The sequence below is a fragment of the Tribolium castaneum genome, chromosome 4, assembly GCF_031307605.1.
Source record: "Tribolium castaneum strain GA2 chromosome 4, icTriCast1.1, whole genome shotgun sequence".
Classification (NCBI taxonomy): domain Eukaryota; kingdom Metazoa; phylum Arthropoda; class Insecta; order Coleoptera; family Tenebrionidae; genus Tribolium; species Tribolium castaneum.
In genome coordinates, this window is record NC_087397.1 from 9,329,937 (window position 1) to 9,349,937 (window position 20,001).

The following is a 20,001-nucleotide window of genomic DNA, read 5'->3' on the forward strand; positions in this document are numbered from 1 at the left end:
AATTAATTATGTTAATTTTGTAATTTGCCTTATACAGGTAATGAAATTGATTTGCTTGAAAGCAGTTTATGCAATTTATGCAAACACAGACAACACACAACTTGCACCAGGAAACACAAACTAAGGAGTTTAGGACTAGATATTAAAATTTAAAAAAAACGTTGTTGCATTTGCAAATTTAGTGGAAACTCTTAAGTCGAACTTAAGTTTTTTAGTCGGATTGGTTAGACCTGAGCATTTATTAGTAAAATAGAATCAAAATAGAATTAGAATAGAATCGGAACAGAATTACAATAGAATAAAAAATGAGAATAGAATTAGAATAGAATCGAAATGAAATCACAATAGAATAAAAAATTAGAAGAGAATTGGAATAGAAATGGAGTGGAATCGGAATAAAATCACATTAGAATCAGAATAGAATTAGAATAAAATCGGAAAAAAATCAAAATTGAATCGGAATACAATCGGTATCAAATCGGAATGGACTTAAAATAGAATTAAAATATAATTAGAATATGATCAGAAAAGAATCAGTATAGCATAGAAATAAAATCAAAATAGTATCCTAATAGAATCAGAGTAGAATTAGAATAGAATCGGAAGAGAATAAGAATATAATAAGATTAAAATCAAAATAAAACCAGAATAGAAGCACATTAGAATTAGAATAGAATCTAAATAGAATTAAAACCTAATGAGAATAGAATCAGATTAGAATTAGAATAGAATCCGAATTGAATCAAAATATAATCTCAGGGAATAGAATTAGAATAAAATTAAATAAAATCAAAACAGAATCAAAATCGGATTAGAATAATATCAAAATAGAATCGGAATAGAATCGAAATAAAATCAGAAAAAAAATAACTAACTTGTATGGTGTTATGTGTTACAGCAGGAATTTGAGTAAAAGTGCGCATTTTATCAATTTTTCTGCTGATTTAATTAGATTTAAAAAAAATGCTTGATGTATTTAGAAGCTAAAATGCCAGAGTAAAATACTTTTTTGTTTTGTGTTTTTCGACTTAATTTGGTGACTTAAGAACTGATTTGTGCACAATATTTGCGTTTTAAGATAATACAAGTAATTATAGTTTGTAATTTAATTAATCACTATCTAATAAAAGTACGAATCAACTTAAAAATATGAAAGAAAAGACCGGAATTAAAAAATTATTTATAGCCAAATGACTTAACTATTTCATTCCAATAACAAGAACTGGAAAAAAAACTTTTATTTTTTAGGAAGTGGCAATACGAAATTTTTACCTTTTTACAATATTTTAAAGAACAATTTTTTCTAACGTTAGATATATGGTCTAAAATGTTTAAGAAAAAATTCTAACCCAAAAATAAAATTGGCCACAAAATATCGAATTTTTCTTTGCATGAATAAAGCAATCAAAAATTTGTTGCGCCAGGACTGTAAAGTCTACTTTATGTTTGAGGTTTTTGAACGTTTTTTTGAGTAAATTTAAAGAAATAAATAAGTTTTTTGTAACATGGTGTTACAAGCCGAAAATTTAACAATTTTTTATAAGAAAGCGAAATATTTTAATTCATTTAAAATTTATATACTTAAACATGTAATATAATACATAATATACTATATTCTATATCTTAAACCTCGACTTCTCGAATTTTTTGTGGCAGTTACTTCGACTGATCGAAGTTGCACTGTATTGTTATTTTTAGTTTTAAACTTCAATAACAGCTTAGGTGTGTTTGCGGTTGTAAATTGATCCTATAAAAGGCCAAACTCAGTAGCAAACACAATTACAATCACGTTAATTTGAATTTGGCTACATGGTCATTTCAATTCAGCATCTTGCATAAAGTGTTTTCAAGTGAGTTGAAATTTTAAATTAGAACTGTGTGTAATTGTAGTTATAAATTTTATCCAAAGTCTATAGGTTAAATCGTCAACCCACAAACACCTACTTATTATACACAAGTGTTCCAGTGTTGAGTGTGAAATAGCGGAGTGATGTGAAACATTTTTTAAATTTAATATTTTGCTTCAGAACAGGCTTCCTCATTAAGACAGCGCATGTATGATGTGTTTCTAAATTCCTTTCAGTAAATTAATGATCTTGGACGTACCACTTTCAGATTCATTTTTTAATATCCTGTAATTTTCTGTCTTTAACCTCAGTTATTATAACTTTTTAGGCACACTTTAATCAACATTTTAATCACTGTTAATCACCTTGAAGACCTGTACAGTTAGAAAATAACGAACCAGCCGCTTAATCGTTAATTATTTTAAATCGCTTTGCAATATTTCATGAATAGACGATTTTCACCTTAATTGCGTCATTGTGCACATATCGTAAAATTTTCATTGTCTAAGAAATAAATTGCATTGACCATGTACATTGACCTTCAAGCCACCAATTAAAAACTGCACTCAAACAAACAAATTACGATTACAAGTGTCATTGCATTCGATTGAACTTTATAATGGTTTTTAAGAAGGCCGCTAGAATTTTTTTAAAATATAATGATAAATTCAAACGTGTTATTATTTTTGAGCCAACGATTACGATTTCACCATTAACCTCTTTTCCAAATAAATAAAATAGCAATTATACGACACCAATTAAACAATTAATTAGTAGGTTCTCAATGGTTGTTTTATTTATTAATAAAGTATCGCTAATAAAAAGGTGTTAATGAAGTACTTTCTCGCCCAAGTTGTGACAGGAGAGGCAAACATAAAACTGATAATTCAAGGAAAAAATCGTGTGTTGGGTTTGGGTGTGTATTTCATCAATTTTCCTTCAGACTTAATTAAATGAAAAAGAAATTGCTTGATGTATTTAGAAGCTTTACATCAAAGTGCTTTCAGGATTGTAATTAACTAACGCGCTAAATTCAATTGACAAAGTTGTATAATTTTCGTTCGTTTTTTCATAATCACTCACAGCTTTGCTAATCCAATTTTTGGTCTTATTTCTCGTATGATCGTCAATTTCTCTCGATTATGCAATGATGATCGAAGGTATGGTAATCACCGTGTGCGGTGCAAAATGTGCAATTAAAAATTTCTATTCCTTTCCGCTTTCGCCGGGTGCTATTTAGCTGTGGGGCTTTTTTAAATTGCTAATTTTCGATAAATGTTCACGATACATAATTGGTTATTGTGGGCAAGATTTGGGTCAAGTTTTTATGAATATTTATTCGTACAGATTTTAATACGTGAAAGAAAATTATCGCGGACTTAGAAAGTTCTTCATGCTCTTTAAGCACTAACGAGGAAGCCAGATATCTGTTGCATTTTCGACTTATTGTAGCATGTCTTTTTAGAATGTGCTCATACCTCCGTCGTGTTATATTCTCCTTTATTTTCGCTGCGCTGTTATTAAAAACATTTAGTCTATCCTAGAATTTGTTCACGTTCATGTGTTCCACAAACATGTGATAAAGCAAACATCGCTGAACAAACAGTGTGTATACTAAGTGCAAAGTGTTAGTCTGCTGTAGTTATGATACCGATCGTTTTTTGGATGATCACCAGCATCGGTAAGTTTTGAGACATTTTTTATCTACTATAAATATTTTGCCAGATAAGATCCCTATCTGGAAAATTTCTCAGTGCTACTTAACATCGCTTAAAGAACATGATGAAACACAAAATTGCTCAAATTATAATTGCGTCCCTGGAGGCGGTGATTATCCTTTAGTAATATTTTCCAGAGACTGAAATTCAGCCAACGCTAGTAGGACTGTCACATTAAAATAAAATCTGTAAAACATAAAAGCTGAACGATTAAACTTCAAACTGTCTATTTACTCCTTTCATTTGAAGTTCATTGACTGTTAAAAGTCTGATGACAGCAAGAAAGTGCGTACTAAAATTTTACAGAACAATTTGTTCCAAGTTAAATTGGAAGAAAAATTGATTTTGTTTAATGCAATTGAAACCCTACAAGAAAAAGCATCAACTAAGCGGCTAATTTAATTAAAACTCGTTCATGTATTATAATGCACTCGTATCTAAATTTTGTTTAAAATTGGTGAAATGTGGACACTAATAACTAGAGACCGGATTTTAACTTTCCTAACATTAAATTTTTAAGGGTATTTATTAAAACTCGAAACAAATTTGTTGTGTTTTTAACACAACAAATATGAAATATGTAACACCTTATTTAAAGAGTCTTAAAGATCTAACAGTTATGTTTAAGCTCCATATTTTAAAATAAGATATTTTTTTCAATTTTTTTATTAGTATTAATTAGTCTAAAATAATTACATTACTTTATTTTGCATCTATAAATTGTTTGTTTTTCAGGCTATAAGTATTTCGGCTTTTTAGTTTTTTAATTTCCCCATCGTATTTCATATTATTCATTTCCTCAATTTTTCAGTTTTTCGTAAATTTACTAACTTCTTATTATGTCTTGTTTTACTTAGGTTTACAGAATTTTGATCTCGCTGTTTTTTAGATATTTTATTACGGTTCTTAGGTTTTTTAGCTTTCCAGTCTTTATATTCAGAATTTAATGTTTCATCTTATTAGTATTTTTCTTTTCTAAATCTAAAGTTTTTTTAGATTCTCACTTTTTCAAGCGCTTAGTTTTTCAGAATTTCTTTTTATTTTCTCAGCGTTAAAGTTCCTTTGTAAGTGTTTAAACTTTTAATTTTTGGAAATACTCTAAGTGTATACTAAATACAGCCTTGATTTTGAAATAAAAAAATAATTTACGCAAAAGTGTCAAAATAGCTATGTTCGCAATTGTTAAATATAATTTTAAAAATTTATTCATTTTTATTTAATGATTCTTAGCTTCGGTGTAATAAATTTAAAAAGTGTGTTTTTGTTAAAAAAATCATCAAATTATTTCAAAAACTAAGCAGAATCGATCATTTTATCGCATCTAAGGCGTAGGCTTGTATTGTGAGCAAGTCCGGCCTTAAAACCACTCACTAGTGTCTCATTTGTCCCAGAAATGAGTAACTGACCATTTATTGCAAAAAAAATTGTTTTTATTGTTTTGTAGTAGGAATTAATAAAAAGTGTATTCTAAAGTACCCAATTTTAACACCTAATTTTTGTTTTTGTTCAACCATTTTTGACACCTTAATAACGTTTTCAACTTTCAAAAAATCCGAACTCTGCTAATAACAAAACAATTAATGATTGTTTGGAAAAATTTAAGATTTGTTTATACGTGTATATTTGTTTTACAATAACAAGCAAGCTCGAGCGTTAGCGGCGAGATCAAATAAATGCGAAAATAATGAGTGCACTGTACCTTGGTGTGATAATTGCTATTACAAATGTATGAATCAAATAATTAAGATTGTTGAAAATACGTGCAGATCGTAGATAAGAAATAAATTCCACTCGAGATCCGGTGCTCTAGAAAAACACAAAAATTTAGTTTGATTGTAAACAATGACACTTTTGTTATTTATCTAGAAATATCTACCCAAATGGGGACGGTGTTTTCCGATAATTTCAATAGTTAATTTGTGACCACAGTGAAACAGACGTTTAAATATGAGCAGAAAAAGACATGGTACGTGTTCTAAATTAAGTAAACAATTCGTCCACATACGGAATCGCTGAATTAATTTTCGCAATATTTTACTGCCAAACACAAACAATCAAACAACTGATATCTCCATAAAATACCGGGCAAATTTATAGCGGCATTTGAGCACTTTCGAGTGGCAAGATACGTGCTATGCATTGTTTGGAATGCACAAAACTTTCCTTAGGTGACGAAGTTTCCGAAAGTGAATAACGGTGTGAATAATTATGAAACGATTTGACAGGTGGGGGAACACTATGATGACGAACTAATTAAAAAATTGGTTTTTAAAAATCTTCCCCTAATCGTTTACATAATGTAAAGCCTTGCCTACAATAACACAAAAGCGAAAATTGCTACCGCAAATTACGTTGTTAAATATTTTCATATTTCGTATCCTTTATCCTCTCCATCATCTTATCCAATATTTATTTTGGAGTCAAATAAAGCGCGTGCACATTATGCTAAAAACAATGTCTTTTAGGAGTCGTTTTTTCAAAGTGCTAATTTGCGTTATAAAATGAAAAAGCCTTCTGAAATTACATGAAGAAAATTGTCAGCTTATAAAAAATATATGGCGGAGTAGCTTTACAGCAACGGCCCGTAAAAAATTGAAAGAATAATAATCTCAAGTTAACGAGGGTAGGTAGGTATATGCGAACTTGCTTCATTTTACGCCAGACGGGATAAACAATTTTTTCAAACGAGAGCAAAATTCATTAAACCTAGATAATAAGATAACTTCACAAAGGAGATTAATGAGGAGAAGATAAACAATTTTTTGTGTGTTAATATTTATCGATTTTATCAATAATTTTACAATAGTGCAGACGGTGTTAAAAGCTAAATTTAAAATATCGTAGCTTGTTTTAAAACGACTTAATTTGAATTAGTTTAATTTTGACTTTTTGTAAACCGGTCCTAAAACTACATATTTTGTGAACAATTGTAAACGATTAATAATATGTATTAAACCAAATTTTTCATTTTTTCAACATTAATGATTAAAATGTGAAGTTATTAAATGCGAAGTTTAAGTTATTTATCTAAATAATTTACCTAAAAAGTGCATATTCTCGTAAAAAACTTGGTCAGGTCAGGTCAGGTCAAAAGGTTTAGCGTAAAACCATTAGTATTATCTACATATCACAAATAAAAATTTAAAAATAAGATTTAAAAAAAAAACATTAGTTTTTATTACAGTTTAGAAGCACCTTAAAAGATAGGGTTAAATGATGAAGCGGGTTAGTAAATATTTTACGACTTTCTTTACCGAGTTCTTATCATTTAAAGTAGAGTCTAAAATGTTACTTCTGGGCCAGGACATTTGGCGTCATAAAAATCAAGGTAGAATCTTACAAATTTGACTGTTTTCCCAAAAATTGGGCACATGAAAAAACAGTCTACCCTGTTTTTTCATGTGCCCAAATTTTGGTGGTCTACACATATTTGGATACTTTTGGGGTGGATAAAAATGAATGCATTTTGAGTGATCTTAGGCCTTTTTTAGTTGTTGACTTTTGGGAAAACAGTTAAATTTGTAAGATTCTACCTTGATTTTTAAGACGCCAAATGTCCTGGCCCAGAAGTAAAAAGCCATTTTCGGGTGTGTAAAAACAAGGTATTTTGTTAGTTTTTTAGAGTGTATTTGTAGGATTTTACCCTGTTTTTCGTGTGCCCAATTTTTGGTGGCCTACATATATTTGGGAACTTTTGGAGTGGATAAAAATTAATGATTTTTGAGAGGTTTTAGGCCATATTCGGTTGTTTGCTTTTGGGCAAACAGCTAAATTTGTAAGGTTCTGACTTGTTTTTTAAGACACCAAATGTTCTGGCCCAGAAGTAACATTTTATACTCTACTATTTAATAATAATAATTGACTCATCAATAGACTCATCAAATTATAGTAAAATGTGCCGCATAGTTTTCTTTGTGCATCAAAAAATTTTACAAGAGATAATTGTGTTAAAGATAAGCAACCTTCACAATAAAATGTTTTGACAAGGGTGGTCCGAAAATATTTACGATAGCGATCAGTTCGTCTACAAAAAGTGCCTTATTCATAACATTTTATTACTAGACACGGTAACAGTCTTATTAATTAAATTTCATTGATCTATAGTACTCGAAAGTGTGCACAATTTACTGTTAAACTTTTTAAATTTCAAAACTTTTTTTGTGTTATTTTAAATGAAACACCTGTTTATTTTTATATCACTCGATGCAATATTAATATGAACATTTTTGCTTATTACATCCCCATCCTAAATCCTAACACATTCGGAGTTTTTCTTTTTATTAACTTTTTTGAGTGGATAAAATATCACTTTAACCGCAAGAGTTATATTTATTTATTTCAAATAAGTTTACAAATTCCTACATAATAATTTGAAGGCTGAACAATAACTTTTTCCTCTTATAGTTGAAGTTTAAGATAATAATCTACCTGTAAAATACTTGAACGTAACCTTTTTACTCGTGGATTTCTTTATTATCTTCTATAATAAACAACTATTATATAAATTGTCGTTAATCTCGAAACCGATTTGACTTTTTTTAGGAATGTGTAAGTTACTAAAAAGGCACAGAAAATAATACCTAACATATACTCTTAAGATGTCACACTTTTGGGTCACTCTATGTCTCCACTAAACAAGAGGTTTGATTTCGCGACTAGAACCAATAGAAAACTCGTTTTAGAAACCAATAACAATACTTGTAACTAAAAAGGTTCTTTATAACTTATAACTTATAAAAGTTTTTGTTATAAAAAAAGTTTTAATACTAAATTGTTGGTGGTATTTTGATGTAAAAGCGTTGCCTTGTCAATTTCCAAGATACGGCATTTGCTTGAACATCCAATTTTGCAGGAGTTGAAAGTTGAATTGACCCTGGCGTTTCGCATTAAAGACCCGTCGTAAGATTCCCATTCACAGTAAATCTCTCAGATCGTCCTTAAATCCGCAGTATTTGGTGAAAAGTGTAAGATAATTTATAGGTGTCATCCTAAAGCACGTCTGTAATTAACCCGCTCTCATCTCTAAACTTGTCCTGTTGATTTAGTGTCAGCCGCTTTTATAATTGGCCGGTGTTTGTAGCAGGCATTCTGCGGGAGCCAGGATTTCGTATAAATTATGCGGGTTTTCTAAACAAAGAAACTGTTGTGTACTTTGAGATTTAAAGCTTTAATGTGATGTAACACCGGCTTAATAAAATTAACGTTGCGACGAAAAATTCGTCCGTTCATTCATCAATTTTGCAGAAAATGCTCGCGATGAGGTCAAGAACGTCGAAGACCAGCCCTGGAAGGGTTTCTCCCTTTTCCTCCACGTCCTGCTGCCAGTGGCCGGACTCGCTTTACTCTGGGGACAGAGGGGGATTTTTGCCAAGTTGCTGCTTCAGCTGGACAGGAGCTGCGTAGCTGGTAAATATGATAATGTGCAATGCTGTTGGGACTCTGCTACGAGAAACTCCATTTCCACCAAGGCAGTATTGCTTTTTGTACCTCTTTAAAAAATAACTTAAATGCGTGACAATAGTGGTTAATAACTGATAGTAACAAAAAAAATATTAGAAAGCTAATTAAATACATTTATAAATTTAAATGTTGAGGATAAACTACCATTTTTGAGTTGGTGTAAAAACAAGATTTAGAGCGGTTACAAGTAATGAGATGATTACTGATATGTTTTATGTATAACTTTGTATAAAATGTACATAACAATATTTAGTCAAAGAACTTTGTAAATCAACCCTTAAGAAGGAATAAAAAAAACTAAAGTTTTTTTAAACATTATTCAAAATCGGAAACAGCTAGAAAAAAAGCTTTAAATTAGTATTAAAGATCAAACATAAAAATGTTCTCTTAACTTTGTTTGATATTATTCAAATTAATAGAGCTTAGAGTGGTTAAAACTAAAGAAATGATAATTGATATGTAAGTACAGCTTTAAAAAAAAATCATAGATTTTTGCATTTTCAACGTATTTTCTTTACTATACATTTATGGACAAGCATGACGATTGTAAAAAACAAAAAAGTTTATATAGAATTAAGGCTATTGTGGTTATAAAAATGGTGACATATTGCCAGAAACATTAAGTTAATGTTCAGATGTTTAATGTTGTCTTCATTTACAAAAAATTATTCGTAAATAATAGATTGTATTTTACATCTCTTTTAGGTTCAAAGAGCTTCAAATGCCTTAGATTCTTGACAAATTTTGTCAAATTTTAAAAGGCATTTACACAATGCGTCAATTTTAGATGTCGCAGTTTTTAATGTTAACCAAATGGTATAAAAAAATGTTTTCACCGTACAAAAGCTATTTAAATTGAACAATAAAAAATAAAAATTGTCTTATGGCCACAAAGTTATCTTTGATATTATAGAAAATGAAAGTTAACACATTTCATAGTAAATAAAAAAAAAACTTCAAAATTCGTTAACGTTTCAACTCATTATGGTTTTTGTAATTGTACATAAAATCAACGCCCTAACATCGTTAATCTCATAGGAACATTTTTGTGATATGTAAAACCAAAAAAAAAGGAAATAGGATTAAATTACGAAATTTCATTCCAAACTATTTTTTGACTTATATTTTTAATTCTATAAATTCAATATTTACATTCAAGAGTAAAATGATTTAACTTTTTCTTTTTTTAAAGTATTCTTTCTTGTTGCATTAGTTCCTGAGAGAGTAGGAGTGGTTTTTTTCGGTTATTAAGTAATTTAAGAATTTATTTTTATTTAAAGTGTATTCTTTAAAATTATATTTTTTATTTTTATTGTTATTATTTTTTTAAATAAAGAATATATTTTTAAAAAATCCTTTCTTGTTGCTTTTGTTCCTGAGAGACTAACAGTGTTTTTTTTGGTTTTCGTTATTAAGTAGGTTAAGAATTTATATTTATTTAAAGTAATAATAATAATTATTATTATATTATTTTTTTTAAGTAAAGACCTTTTTTTATTATTATTACTATTGTTATTATTATTATTATTATATTTCACTTCGAGCGCATTTTGCAGTAATTGTAAATTTTGATAACTTGCTGAGTTCACCAAAAATATATTTGAAGTATATATTAGCTTTACTTTTAAAATAAAAAAACCTACTTGCATCTCGAAAATTTTACTATAAATACACAAATATGCAACGTTACAAAAAAATATAATTTTTTCGGTTTCCCTCTATCAACTCAGTCTCACTTCGTAAAAATCTGCTTTCTGCAGAAAATTTTTTTGAAAAAAAAATCAGTTACTAGCTTTATCCAGAAGAAAACACGAGGATGTAAAAGCAAAATATTTTGTAAATTTTTTGCTAAAACGCCTTTTTCAGAATTAAAACAAATTCAAACCTAAAAACGAACTTCTGATTTAAATTCAGCAGAAAACTTTACATGACAATCAAGTGTTTATGATGATTTTTTAAAATTGTGCACATCATTCCTTTATATATTTACACCCAAAAAGCTGTTCATTTGTCAAAAAAAAGTCAAGGGAACATTGAATAATTCTGAATAGTCATGAATAATTCTGTGCTCGTTTAAGTGCATAATAGATTAAACGCGAACTAAAATTTTAATGGAACACAGGTCTCAAGATTATTCCGACCAGAATGGTGCATGTTATTTGCGTTTATGACATTATGTTTCGAAGAAAAGGGAGAACTGAGGCGTGAAAAACGATTAATACAGAATAGTGCACTGTTCCTAGCTATTGCCGTGATTTTCACGCAATTATTTGATGTGCTAGTATGAATTTTACATTATTATTAGGAAAAAGCGCCACAAAACAAGCCTGACTCTAAAATTGAGCAGTTTTTGCTGAAACGGCTGTTTTATTTAAAACCGCAATTGCTTGGAAAATTCAAATTGTTATTTAATCATTTTTGCAAGCTTGTATCTATGAAAAAACGCACTGTCAACCACACAAACACGTTTGATTCGGTTTGAAAGAAAGCTGTGTTAAAAGAGAGTATTATATCACATCAGCTCAGATGATTGAGTCGCATCTGTACATTTCTCCTGCCTCACTTACTCAGGATATATCTTTTTGATCTGTTTCCGGATATTAGCCGCCTTCTAAACGCGGCCTTTTGTCTTCACTGGACAGAAAAGTTGGTTGAGCTTTGTATTTACGGTTGAATTGCATATGTTTTCCGTTTTTATATCGAATTTCCGGAGCAGACCCTTCAAACAAATTACTACATCATCCCAGAAAGGGAGAGAACGCGGTTCGGTTTTGGTTAATTGATGCAGTTTTGAGCGATGTTTACCTACAAACTTCCAATTTAAGCAGAAATGGATAGGCGTGGCTGTGCTTGATTAATAATTTCGGAACTAATGATAAAACGCTCACGTCATAAATTTCGAATTAGTAAACAAGGATGTAGCTGGAATTGGGGATTGGCGAAAAAAGACCATCACATTTCAATTAGCTCCAGATATATTTATCCATTCTTTTTTCTTTTTCGTTCCAGTTTACTGCCCCTCGCTCAGTAAAAGGGAGAAATTGTTGAAATGGGCCAGCGATAGATTGCCTTCGACGTGGTCGTCACAAGCAAGGACTTTATCTAGTGGCATCCCTGAATTATGGAAAGATGGGTCTCTTTTGTGCACACTCATCAATTCGGTTGTTCCGGGGGCGTGTCCGAATCCGCACAGACATTGGAGGAAACCGCCGCTCCACGCACAAGCTCTTGCATACAAATACTTGGGATTAGTTCCGGTAATTGCATAGAATACACCCGTAATGTAATAACTAATTATTTCTAAACTCGTGTCTTACGAAATACATTCGTCATGTAAAACTCTCGAACACAAATGCATGCAAAGATTATAATTCCTATTCATGTCAAATGCCACTTCAATGCAGAACAGCAAATGCACAATAACGCAACAAAGCCAACAATCATACGAAAAAATATTTAACATCAGGAAATGTTTTTTATCTTTTTTTCTATAATTACTAGTGTATGTTCTTGGCTCTAAATATCTCAGTTATGTCGAGGTACGTATCGAATTTTGCCGTATAGTATTCCTTTGTAGCAACGAACCCAATTATAGCTACATTTATTAGTAAATTTATTTGAGTGTAAGCCACAAAGTGTAGAGAAGCGACATCTGCCATCACCACCATCGAATGTTCGCAGCTACGACGGTTTTCTGCTTTATCTCACTTTTACATCACTTTTTTTCGGTTTATTAAATTTTCCCCAAGCCCAATTAAAACTAAAAAATGGATTTTTTGTTTAAAAATGAATATCACAATTATTACGGTAATGTATGGGAAACACTCCAGTTTTGTAAAATGACTGAAATGGAATTCAAAATCAGAATCAGACATTTAAAAGTATGTACAAGGAACTCTTGATCAATTTGTAGAAAGCAACTAAAACAGTAGTTGATTGATTTGTTTTTAAATTTGTATTCTGAAATAAATAAAGGCTTCTATTGACACTGAGTATATTTTTTGTGGAAATATATATTTGCGTCTGTAAACTGAACCAAAATTATGAGTTTACGAAATCTGCCAAAAATATAAAAAATTAAAGGATTGTTAAAAGTTAAATAACTTAAAAATTTTAAATAAAACTTTTTATTTTTATTTTTGCTTCTAATAGATCATTAAATTGTCTATCTACAAGCAATAACAGTTAAGTGTCTCTTACTTTTTTATTTAACTTTAAACATTAATAAATCGTAAAAAAATATTAATTATTGTTTCTGTAGTTGAAAAGTGAAATTTTCAGCTTATAATATTTTTAATGTTGCCCTTAGGCCATTATTCGTCATTTTTATTGTGAAATAAGAATTTTAAAATTTTTGCAATAGTTATGGTACTACTATGGTTAACTAACTTATCAGTAACGCTTATGAATAATCTGCATTGTTGCTGAAATTAAATCTTAATGTCCAATATCTTTTTAATTATTAACTTTAGGCATTTGAAACTTTATCTTTTTAGATAGACAATTCAATAATCTTCGTGAAGCAAAAACAAAAAATAAGGTGTCCCATTTAACTTTTAACAAACTACATAAGTTTTCAACGTTCTTAATTGCAATGCGTTAATCAACTGGTATTGATTTAAGTTTCTTCATTCTTTTTTAAAGTGGTAAAAGTCCCACTTTTCTAGAAATCTTAATTCTTAAGCAATACATTTTTAAAGAGAGCGTGTTTTTGTTAAAAAAAAGGAAATTATTTCAAAACACTTTCAAAAAATTTTTAGTTTTAAAAAAATATACAAAAATGCAAAAAATATAGGGTGCTCCATCTAAAAAAGCATAAATTTCTGTTGTAGCTAATTTCGGAAGCACCTTGTATATTTGAAAATAATTTTAGGTGAGACATCAGGGGTTGTATCTATGGCTCTTAAAGAAAAAATATTACTCTTCCAACACAAAAAGTGACTAAATGATCGCACACTGTTCTAACTTGGAAAGTACAAGATCAAAAAATAATATTTTTCGGGAGTTTCCAAAGGTTAGGTCGGTGGTATTTTATTCGATCAAGTTTAGATCGCAAGAACATTTGAAAGAATGGATTTCTGACCTAAAATCATGTACTGAATACAATGTTCGTAGGCTGAAACTCTACAATAAATAATTTCTGAGAAAATGTCTAAAATTTAAACCATATAACTAGTAAGACTTAATGCTCTACTCGGAAAAGGAACCGTAGAACTCAAATAAACAAATCAATTTACTATAGAACTTTTGAGATAACAATTTTCTTTAAAAAAATAAAAATGTCTCTGTAACTGGAACCGGAACCCGGAGCAACTCGGTGTTTTGATCATTAATTAGATAATTTGTTTGATTTTTCATTTTTCAAAAACCAATTTTGTTGGAATTGGGTATAAAACACGATATAAAAAAGAAATCGTTGTACAAAATCGCAAAAACCAGAAAAAAAATAAAGAAATCACGAGAAGTTATATTAAAAAATAACTAAAGAAAATCTAACTAGGGAAAATCCATAAAGGTAATCTGAAAAAATTTATTACTAATTACAGCAAAACTTTTCAACAAAATAGAAAGAGATACTATAAAAAAATATAAAATAAGACCGATTCAATTGACGCTTTGCAGTTTTAAATAACATTTTCTGCACTTCTGTCTCCTAGAATAGCGATATAGAAAATTGTATAAGACGTTTCTTGGATCGAGTTTGAAAAAAAAACAATTTTTTTAAGTTGTTAAAGGCAGTCGACCAAAATCTGAACAGAAATCGAAAACTTCAAAATCGGGGCAATTACCAATTAACGTCTTTTCAGTTTTGAATGTTCCAGAGACATAGAAAATTTCATAAAACGTTTTTAAATCGATTCAAAAAACCGTAAAAATTATTGAACAATTTTAGATCCTGAAAAAGCTTTAAATATGGGTTTCTATAGACGTAAAATTACGCTCAAAAGATGATGCAATAAATTAGTTTTGAGTTTTTTTAACCTAAACCTTTAATTGCTTCTGCAATAATTTTGTATCTCGATAGAACAAACACTCTGGAGTTGAACGTGTGCTTTTTGCAGGTGTTCACCGAGGACGAGCTCTCCGGCGAATTAACAATAAATCAAGAAAGAAACTTTATTAATTATTTACATAAGCTGCAGGAAGCCATCAACCGATGGCCCACAAAGGACGGCGAAGACCGCAAGTTTTCATCTCAATATGTTGCCCGAGGAATGGGTTTGTGCACCAGTGAGCAGCACCGAAAAACCGTCTTCTACGTATATTCAAACGCGACTACAAAAAAACGCAGCAATGTGTTAATGTATATCAGAGGGCCGTACGGCACACAAGGCAAAGCAACAATCTTGCCTTTTCACAACCTAAAAACAATACCCGTTGTCAACGTGTTGAAAGATCAACTCGAAGCCACTAAAACATTGCCCTTTAAAAACGAGGAACAAAAGTCCTTTCTCAAAACTATCTCTCTCGATTTCACTTCGCTGATTAGCACTGCGGAGGATAAGGGCGAAAGCAACGACATTCCTATACAAATTGAAATGGAAATTGATAGAGCGAAAATTACTTATATCCCCAACAACAGTGGTATATACGAGATTAATTTAATTTCTGATGGAGAGTTACTCAGAGGCTCCCCTTACATTGTTCAAGTGATTAATAATACATCGGGTAAAAGGGACAGCTTTGAAACGGAGAGCGAGCATGTCGACGAAAAAATCACATTCACCAAAAGAAAAATACTCTCAAAAGTGATTGATTGTGTTGATGAAAAAATTTGTATCGACAATGACAGAGTGTCACAATTCCAACTTAGAGATTCCGGAAGTTCAACAGAAAGCGAATCCGATGACCTCACAATCACCGCAATCACCAAAAAGAACGACGAAATATTGAAAACTGAAATCAACTGCACGTTGGAAGACATCATCGAGGAGATCAATGCAGTCCAAGACGAACGCGACAACAAATATGCCCTCCAAGAGATAAAAACCATCGCAGAGAAATTAAAATCAGAAGTACCGCAAATTATCGACTCAAATGAAGTCAACGTAAAAGTAGACTCTCGCCACAAAGTTGTAAAAAATTGCGAAGAAGCTAAAACGGAACTCGTCAATTTATTACAAAACGATTACGACGAAGTTGACTATAATGAACTAGAAGAAAAAATTGACCCCAAACTGGACACTAATCTAATCGAATCGGCAAAATACTTGAAAAACATTGTCAACTCTACTAGCAGTCAAGAAATGCTGGAAAAAATCCTACCAAGCAAATTGCTGAAGCAGGAGTCAGAAGAAGACGAAAATAACAATTCTCCCAAAACTGGTTCGATAAAACGCATCAAGAGCAAGATTTGTCTGGAAATATCCCCCAAAAATTCGACCAGAAGCAACCCCTCTGTTGATTCCCTCAAAACCACTTCCTCAATATGCTCCGATCATATTGACCCCGAAGTTGAAAAAAGTAGTTTGAACCAACTTACCTTGGCCGAAAAACGCAAAATTTTGGCGAAACAAGACAGTGTTAGTGTTCCAGATTGCGACACTACGTTTTCTACGACTGAAAACGAGGATTCTTCAAACTCAGCTTTTAGGGAATTAAGTGTAATGAACGTCTTAAGCAGTCTTCGGCAGTCTCGCAAGAACAGTTTGTCTGATTCGTTAACTTCAACCGTTAGTCTGCCTAACATGGCATCGCTCGATTCCAATTTTGAGGAAAATACGTTCAGGGCTAGGAAGGATTATTGGGAGCGGTTGTCTTCTCGGAGTTCTAGTAGTGTTAGTTTAGCGAATTCAGAGACTAATGTTCAAAGTAGAAAGAAAAGTGGTGCTACGTCTACCAAAAAACTTTTTAATAACTATTTCCAAAACGATGACAATAAGGAAACTAAAAATGAAACGACTAAGTCCGTGGATAGTTTACTAGTCATAGAAGCAAGCAATGTGGACGATGGCCGTAGAAACAAATCAGTCGATACTTCTCTAGAAGATTGCACGCTTGTACCACTTGAAGAACGCAAAAAACAGTTGTTGAAAAACATGGGTGGGGAAGAACCCCAACCACCCAAAACCCAGAACACAAAATTAAATTTTTTCAAAAAGGACACTAAGCCCAAAAACGAAGCAAAGCAATCATTTTTCGCTTCAATATCGGATCGAGTCCAGAATTTTGATAAAACCAACTGTAAGTATCCCAGCCAAAACCCAGAATAGCATTAACCGACTTTTGCAGCAATGTCGAAACCTAAACTAGCACCAGAAGAGACAAAAAAATCGTCAAGCAAACAAATTATCAAATCGCAATTTAAGCGAGCGATCAATTTTTTCAAAAACCTGGAAGACAATTCCAGGATGAAAGAAAAGAAACGGGAAATCAACAGACGATACTCTCTCGAAATCCACCAAAAGAAAAACAACTACAACGTAAGGAGCGGAAGCTTGAATTTACCAAATGTTTCCGATCGGTTCTTCGTCAATAATTTATACGAGGACGTTTTCGGTGGCAAAAACGGCAGTTTCAAAGGAGCGCCAAATAAAAACGGAGTCGCCGACTCTCTCGCTTCACTGTCAAGAGATTCAGACACGGGCAAAATGCAAGAAAAAACCAAAATTAGTTATAATTTATTTGTAAATAAAACGAAAAGTAAAAAGCGGAAAAGCATCAAAACGCTGTTTGATGTCCATTATTAGGGGCGTTATTTTACGAATTATTTATTGTGTAGATATTGTTATGCTTTAATAAACCTGATTCGAGCAATTATTTGCCCAAATTGATTAATTCACAACCCACAAGAATAATCTCCGTCCAATTGTGATTAAACAATTTTTCTATTAAACGAACAAGTTGATATCATTTAAATTGTGCGGACGCGTTTCTAAGTGACACCATCTGTGCACTTCTTGAAGCAAAAACTGAACGTGTCCATAATGAAGTTTTGGTAAGTTTTTCGGAAAAATTGAAGAACGTTACGAAAACATTTTTAGTTTTGTCACATTCCTCTCTTTATTCTTAACAAGAGGGACTCTGCAAACTTGTCTTGTCACGAATTTTATAACAGGCATACGCATCTATGGAATGCCGCAAAGAGACAAATGCATTCAGTGTCAGAACGAAGTTATTTCCTCCGAACTAACTGCAAAAGTAAAATCACTTGTTGACAACTGGAGAGCAAAGCGCTTAGAAATCACTGATACCAACAGTCCTGACGTACCTGCAGGTGTTTTCAACGGACTTTACTACCTCCAAGCATTATGTATTAACAACGCCAGTGTGGAAACTATCCAACCGGAAGCCTTCACTGGACTGAATTTTTTGTCGCAACTGTCGTTAAAATCCAACAAAATTGAATTTGTGGAGGAAGATTGGTTTGCAAACTTAACTGTGCTGGAAGATTTAGATTTGAGTTTTAATAAGATTGCAAGTATTCACAACAAAACTTTCGATAGTTTAACACAACTGCGTGTACTTTCATTGCGGAATAATTTTCTCACTGAATTACCACCTGACTTGTTTAAGGGCCAGAATCTGAGACTGCAAGTTTTAGATCTGTCGTTTAACAAGTTGACAACGATCGAAAATAAGTTAGTTTCAGGACTCAAAGTTTTGGAGGTTTTTTACTTAAATAATAACAACTTAATGAGTTTGGATGGAGTGTTTGACAACATGCAAAGATTGAAAAATATCCACATCCATAATAATAAATTGCAAACTCTAAACAACCTCACTTTACCACCGACAATTTCGCTTCTAAATGCAAGCCACAATTTGATCATGTCCATGAGTTTTTCTAACCAAGTTGTAATTGATTTTTTAGACCTTGCCACAAACGGTCTCGTGTCTGCTGAGAGTTTAATATTTGAAAATGGTACAATTAAGCAATTAATCTTAGACAATAATTATCTAGGAATACATCCACTGGAAAATTCCGATTTTTTCCGGGATCTCGTAGCAATAGAAAGTCTATCACTCGCTAACAATAATTTTCACCAACTTAATCGAAATGCCTTTATACGTAATCAGGATTTAACTAATTTGAACCTCACCGGGAACTCCTTATCTAACAGTGACTTTTTAAGGTTGCTCCCTAAATTAGAATACTTGAATCTTGCGTTCAATAACTTTGATTCAAGTATAAACCTTACCGTTTTAACGAAACTAAAAGAAATCAATTTAAGTTTTAATAATTTGACACAAATCTCGTTCAACTTGCTGGCAGCCCAAAAATATTTGCAAACTTTGAACCTAAGTCACAACAAAATTGAAAAAGTTGGTTTAGGCTGTTTTAGGAATCTGGGAAATGCGCTAGAACTCGACCTTTCACACAACAAAATTTCGTGTTTACATGTGGGTGTTTTTTCAGGATTGCTTTATTTAAGAGAACTGGACTTGTCTAATAATCAGTTAGTTCAGTTGAAGGATGGAGTTTTCCACAGTTTGACCCTTTTAAATATTCTCAATTTAAGAAACACTACAGTTAGATACACAGATGTTGAAAACATAGTAGCGCATTCTCCCTCGATTATAGTTGTAGATTTAGCTGAAAATAACTGGCCCTGTTCTGATTTAATAAAATTTACAAGAAAGTATAAGTCAGTGAGACTTGTAGATACGGCTGATTATAACACAACTAATGTTAATGGAGTTGCGTGCAATTATGGAGTTGAAGACGTTAAAGATTTGGTTAATTTAGAAGCAAAGAACTTTACTGAATTCGATACACATTTTAGTACAACAAACACGTTGTTAATTTTTATATTTATTATTTTGCTAGTACAGGTTGTTCTAAAACATATCCCGTTAAAGCTTAGAACAAACAAATTGAAAAATCTTAATCAAAAACACAAAAATGAACAAGAAATGCAGCTAGTTGATTGTTAATGTTTTCATTTCTTTGTAAATAAATAATAAATAAATATTATTAAAGGTCACGGGCCACAAGATGTTTAATTCTCCTATCAAATGAACAAATTTGATAA

The 20,001-nt window shown here is 31.4% G+C and overlaps 2 protein-coding genes across 7 annotated transcripts; both read left to right on the plus strand.

The window, feature by feature from the left end:
- The first annotated feature begins 1,915 nt into the window (after positions 1–1,915).
- Positions 1,916–17,785, plus strand: LOC103315157 (uncharacterized). Of its 6 annotated transcripts, none has more exons than XM_015985141.2 (6): positions 1,916–2,055; positions 3,313–3,528; positions 8,810–8,971; positions 12,035–12,282; positions 15,088–17,209; positions 17,258–17,785. In XM_015985141.2, exons 2-6 carry the CDS (start codon positions 3,492–3,494, stop codon positions 17,713–17,715), a joined length of 3,027 nt encoding a protein of 1,008 aa, XP_015840627.1. In that variant the 5' UTR covers positions 1,916–2,055; positions 3,313–3,491; the 3' UTR covers positions 17,716–17,785. The 6 variants fall into 6 exon arrangements, with proteins under 6 accessions (XP_015840627.1, XP_015840630.1, XP_008201330.1 ...); XM_008203108.3 differs by having other exon boundaries at positions 1,926–3,007; XM_008203110.3 differs by having other exon boundaries at positions 1,926–2,055; positions 3,392–3,528.
- Positions 17,786–17,870: 85 nt separating this feature from the next.
- On the plus strand, positions 17,871–19,905 carry LOC107399230 (leucine-rich repeat transmembrane neuronal protein 2-like). The gene is made up of 2 exons (XM_015985145.2): positions 17,871–17,963; positions 18,010–19,905. Exons 1-2 carry the CDS (start codon positions 17,953–17,955, stop codon positions 19,901–19,903), a joined length of 1,905 nt encoding a protein of 634 aa, XP_015840631.1. The 5' UTR covers positions 17,871–17,952; the 3' UTR covers positions 19,904–19,905.
- Positions 19,906–20,001: the final 96 nt, after the last annotated feature.

Coding starts and splice junctions, on each gene's coding strand:
- LOC103315157 (XM_015985141.2), top strand. CDS start 3,492: ATGATACCGATCGTTTTTTGGATGATCACCAGCATCG. Junction 12,283..15,087: donor AATACTTGGGATTAGTTCCG/GTAATTGCATAG, acceptor TGCTTTTTGCAG/GTGTTCACCGAGGACGAGCT. Junction 17,210..17,257: donor GAATTTTGATAAAACCAACT/GTAAGTATCCCA, acceptor CGACTTTTGCAG/CAATGTCGAAACCTAAACTA.